At 39.0% G+C, this 4,084-nt stretch overlaps 1 protein-coding gene across 1 annotated transcript; it reads left to right on the top strand.

Moving 5' to 3' along the window:
- Window positions 1-3,445: 3,445 nt before the first annotated feature.
- Window positions 3,446-3,824, top strand: LOC149185355 (10 kDa chaperonin, mitochondrial-like). The gene has a single exon (XM_089419082.1). It carries the CDS (start codon window positions 3,531-3,533, stop codon window positions 3,822-3,824), a length of 294 nt encoding a protein of 97 aa, XP_089275208.1. The 5' UTR covers window positions 3,446-3,530.
- Window positions 3,825-4,084: the final 260 nt, after the last annotated feature.

The following is a 4,084-nucleotide window of genomic DNA, read 5'->3' as shown; positions in this document are numbered from 1 at the left end:
GTTCCCAATGGAGGATCAACCAGCTTCCAAGTGTCGTTCTTTATGAGGGCATCATACTCCTTTTGCATCGCTTCTTTCCATTAATCATGAGAAGCATCTTCTTTGAAGGAAGTTGTTTCAAAATCTATAGACAAGTTCAATTCACAATCATAAGAAACATCCATATCAACATGTGAATTAGAGTCATCTACATCACCTCCATTTTGCCGGTTTGAATTTCTGGTTCCTATCTTTCCAACTTCATCAGGATGAACACTTTCAAGTGTCTTTGTCACCCACTTTGGGGGACCTTTTTTAGATGGTCTAGGCTGCTCCATTGATTGAGTTGGGACTGAGTCAAGATTGAGTCTCCCAATTCTATCAATTACATCACTTAAAGCATCATCCGTTGTTGGAGTTTCATGCGAGGGAGAGTGTTCTTCAGAAGAAGATTCCACATGTTGATCTAGTATAGGAATCCCCCCTTCAAGATGTGGAATCTGATTATCAAATTCTTGAAATGATTTTGCTTTTGCAAATCTATCCAAGCGATCAAGTTGCCACTCAACAACATTGTCAGTTTTGGATGATTCAAGAAAAATTACAACTCTAGATACAACAAAATTCTTATTTACTTCATTATAGAGGCGGTATGCTTTGGAGGTGTTTCAATATCCCAGAAAGATACACTTACGACTTTTAGCACCAAGTTTATTTCTATGTACCTTTGGTATCAAGGCATAACAGGTGGAACCAAAGACCCTGAGATGCTTTACCGAAGGAACATATCAATACCACATTTCATAAGGAGTCTTGTTTCTAATAGCATTAGATGGACATCTATTCTTTATATATGCAGCACATAGAACATCATCAGCCCAAAACATTATCTTTACATTCTTGAAAAAGAGCATGGATCGTACCATATTTAAGATTGTCCTATTCATTCTTTCAGCTACACCATTCTGTTGGGGATTATAAGGCACAATTGTTTGATGTTTGATCCCATGTTGGCGAAGATAGTTTTCAAATTCCTTTGATGTGTATTCTTTTCCATTATCAGTGCGAATAGACCCAATATGAGATTGTGCATCATTTTCAATCCATTTATGAAAATTCTTGAATGTTTGAAAAGCATCAGATTTGTTCTTCAATAAATAAACCCAACACATTCTGGTGTAGTCATCAATAAATGTCATGATATATTTATTTCCATTTGTAGAAGGAACAGACATTGGACCACATAAATCTGAATGAATTAATTCAAGTTTTCTATGTGCTCTTGAATGTGAATCATGAAAATATTGTTTGCTATGCTTTCCTAGAATGCAAGCATCACATTGCTTAAGTTTCCTAGGAATTGTAGGCAAACCAGCAACACCATTTTTCTTCAACAAGCGAAGACTGTCATAGTTCAAATGTCCAAATCTAGCATGCCATAATAAACTTGATGGAAGTGTACCTTCTTCATGATGAGAATTGTATGAGAAATGTTGTGCATGAGCAGAGGTTGCTTGCAGTTTGAGAAGCCTTTCTTCTTCTATTCCCCTCATGACAAGTGAGTGGTCAGATGCTTTTCTTACCTCAAGCTTGCCATCAAACATATGAATGGAGTGACCTTGTTGGCGGATGTGGAACAAGGACATCAAGTGTCTCTTCAGCTGTGAGAGATATAGAACATGATGCAGAAGAAAGTCTGGAAGACCAGGCAGTTTAAGCCTGATTGTGCCAAGCCCTGATGGCTTGATTTTTGATTGGTCTGCAAAGTATATTGCTCCATCAACATTGTCAATGACATCTTCAAAAAATATTTTCTATAAGTCATGTGGCAGGTTGCTCCTGAATCAAGAAACCAATCATTTTTCCAAGAAGCAAGTGAAGCATTAAATAAATCTTCATTTACTCCAATGTTACATTGTGCCACAACATAGTGAGCGGATTCAGGCACTTTACCTTTGTCTGTATCATCAATTTTACCTTTTTGTTGGTTTCTTTTCTGCTCAATTTTGTCCCATGGTAGCTTGCATGTAGAGGCATCATGTGATCCATTTCTTTTGCAGTGTATGCAGTGCAGATCTGCCTTTTCTCCTTGAGAATGTCTGCCCCCCCACCTCTGAAATATCTTCCTCTTCCTCTTCGACCACCTCTTCCTCTTGTAGAATCTTGAGCAGGATGCTTTTCTTTATGAGCAAGGTACACAGCCTCTTCAAAAGATTCAGGGGCTGTCTTCTTTCCAAAAGCTTTCTCTCTTTTAGCAAACTTTTTCACAAGAGAGTCAAAGGTTATATCTTTGAGATTTCCATTTGCTTGCAATGACTCAAGATAATTGGAGTAAGTAGGATAAAGTGCATTGAGAAAATCGATAAGAGGAATATCCAATTCAACCTTAGTGGATTTGATATCATGCATTATAGTCTTTACTTCAGATGCAAGAGCAAGAGGATCATTATTTTGCAGTTCAAGAGTGAAGAGTTTAATCATGAGTTGAACAACTTCAAGTGCAGAATGTGAGTCATAGAGTTCTTTCAGCTTTTGTAAGGCTTCAAAGGCAGTTAAATATGACGAAATATGGCGACTCACCTCTTCATTTACAGATGCTGCGATTAATGCATAAGATTTGTTGTTCTTGTTTTCCCAAATGACGAGCTCTTTGTCTGAGGTAGGTTGTACTGGTTCATTGTCTCCGTCTCCGACACACACTCCTTTCCACAAATCATTGAAAAGGAGGGTGTGTTTTATCATCCGGGACCATTCAAGATAGTTCTCCTTGCGAGTGAGAACTATTCCACCATGGATATGATTGAATGCGTACTGTAGCAAAAAATTCTACCGCAAAACTTTTACTCTTAATGAAAACAAAATATAGTTCTAATTTGACTGGACAACAAAATCTAATATCAATTTGCATTCATTTGCACAATGTTAAAGTATAGAATATCGCAGTATACTAAAAAAAAAATACCCTCAACAACATAAAGCACTGCGTCCACTAAAAGGCCGAAGAACGTAGTCTTGACATATTATATAATTCAATTGGATGATATTAATGATGGAAGCATTTGACCAAACCATAAGAACAATATCCTACACTTATCCGATGGTGTAACTGAAGAAATTACAGAGAGGAAGCTTTCTATTGAAGCTGGAACTTAACACCACGCTGAGTAGCCACGCCTTAACATCACGCTGAGAAGCCACGCCTTAACATCACACTGAGAAGCCACACCACACTTATGCAATAGAGTCAGTCCTTCTCTTGGCATCGTTCAATCCAACGTTCATGTCACTGTATTGGGTTCACAGCAAATGTAACCCAATATACAGGGCATGCAATCTTATTGAGTTTATCAAGGGTCAAAACAGGCTTCACTTCCTCTTTTAGCCACACAAAAGACAATGAACAACAATGGCATTCGAACGCAAGTCTCCACAGACGCCGAATGTTGTGTGCTGCCTGTGTGATGGTGGAGGCAGAAGGATTTTGCAATTGCAGGGTCTCTATATAAAAGGCCTCTAGCTATGAGGGTTTCTTCCCTTACAGTATCAAACCAATGGCGAAGAAGCTTATCCCCTTGCTTAACAGGGTTTTGATAGAGAAAGTTGTTGCTCCGAGCAAGACCGCTGGCGGCATTTTGCTTCCGGAGAGCACTGGCAAGTTGAACTCAGGAAAGGTCATATCAGTTGGGCCTGGTTCTCGTAGCAAGGATGGAAACACTATTCCTGTTAGTGTCAAGGAGGGTGACCATGTTCTTCTTCCTGAATATGGTGGCACAGAAGTAAAACTTGCAGAAAAAGAGTACCACTTGTATCGAGAGGATGATATTCTTGGGATTTTGCAGGATTGAGTTTTTTTTGCCTACAAGAAAACTGTAGCGAGAATAACCGTGGAGAGGATGCTTTCTGAGCAAAAAAAACTGTGGATGGACAGCGCTAAAATTACCATGTCAGGACAACGCTTCTTTTATGAAACCATGTCAGGACAGTGCTTCTTTTATGAAACCATGTCAAGACAATGCTTCTTTTATGAAACGTTTATGGACAGGCATGACATCATGGACAGTGCTGGATAATATGGAGGGGGCAGCTACCATGTCAGGAGCAGCTA

Source organism: Pinus tabuliformis, chromosome 3_2, assembly GCF_031772625.1.
Source record: "Pinus tabuliformis cultivar Carrire ecotype Pingquan chromosome 3_2, CPIR1, whole genome shotgun sequence".
Taxonomy (NCBI): domain Eukaryota; kingdom Viridiplantae; phylum Streptophyta; class Pinopsida; order Pinales; family Pinaceae; genus Pinus; species Pinus tabuliformis.
Note: the sequence above shows the minus strand (reverse complement) of the source record. Positions and strands in the feature narration are given on the sequence as shown.

Coding starts and splice junctions, on each gene's coding strand:
- LOC149185355 (XM_089419082.1), top strand. CDS start 3,531: ATGGCGAAGAAGCTTATCCCCTTGCTTAACAGGGTTTTGATAGAGAAA.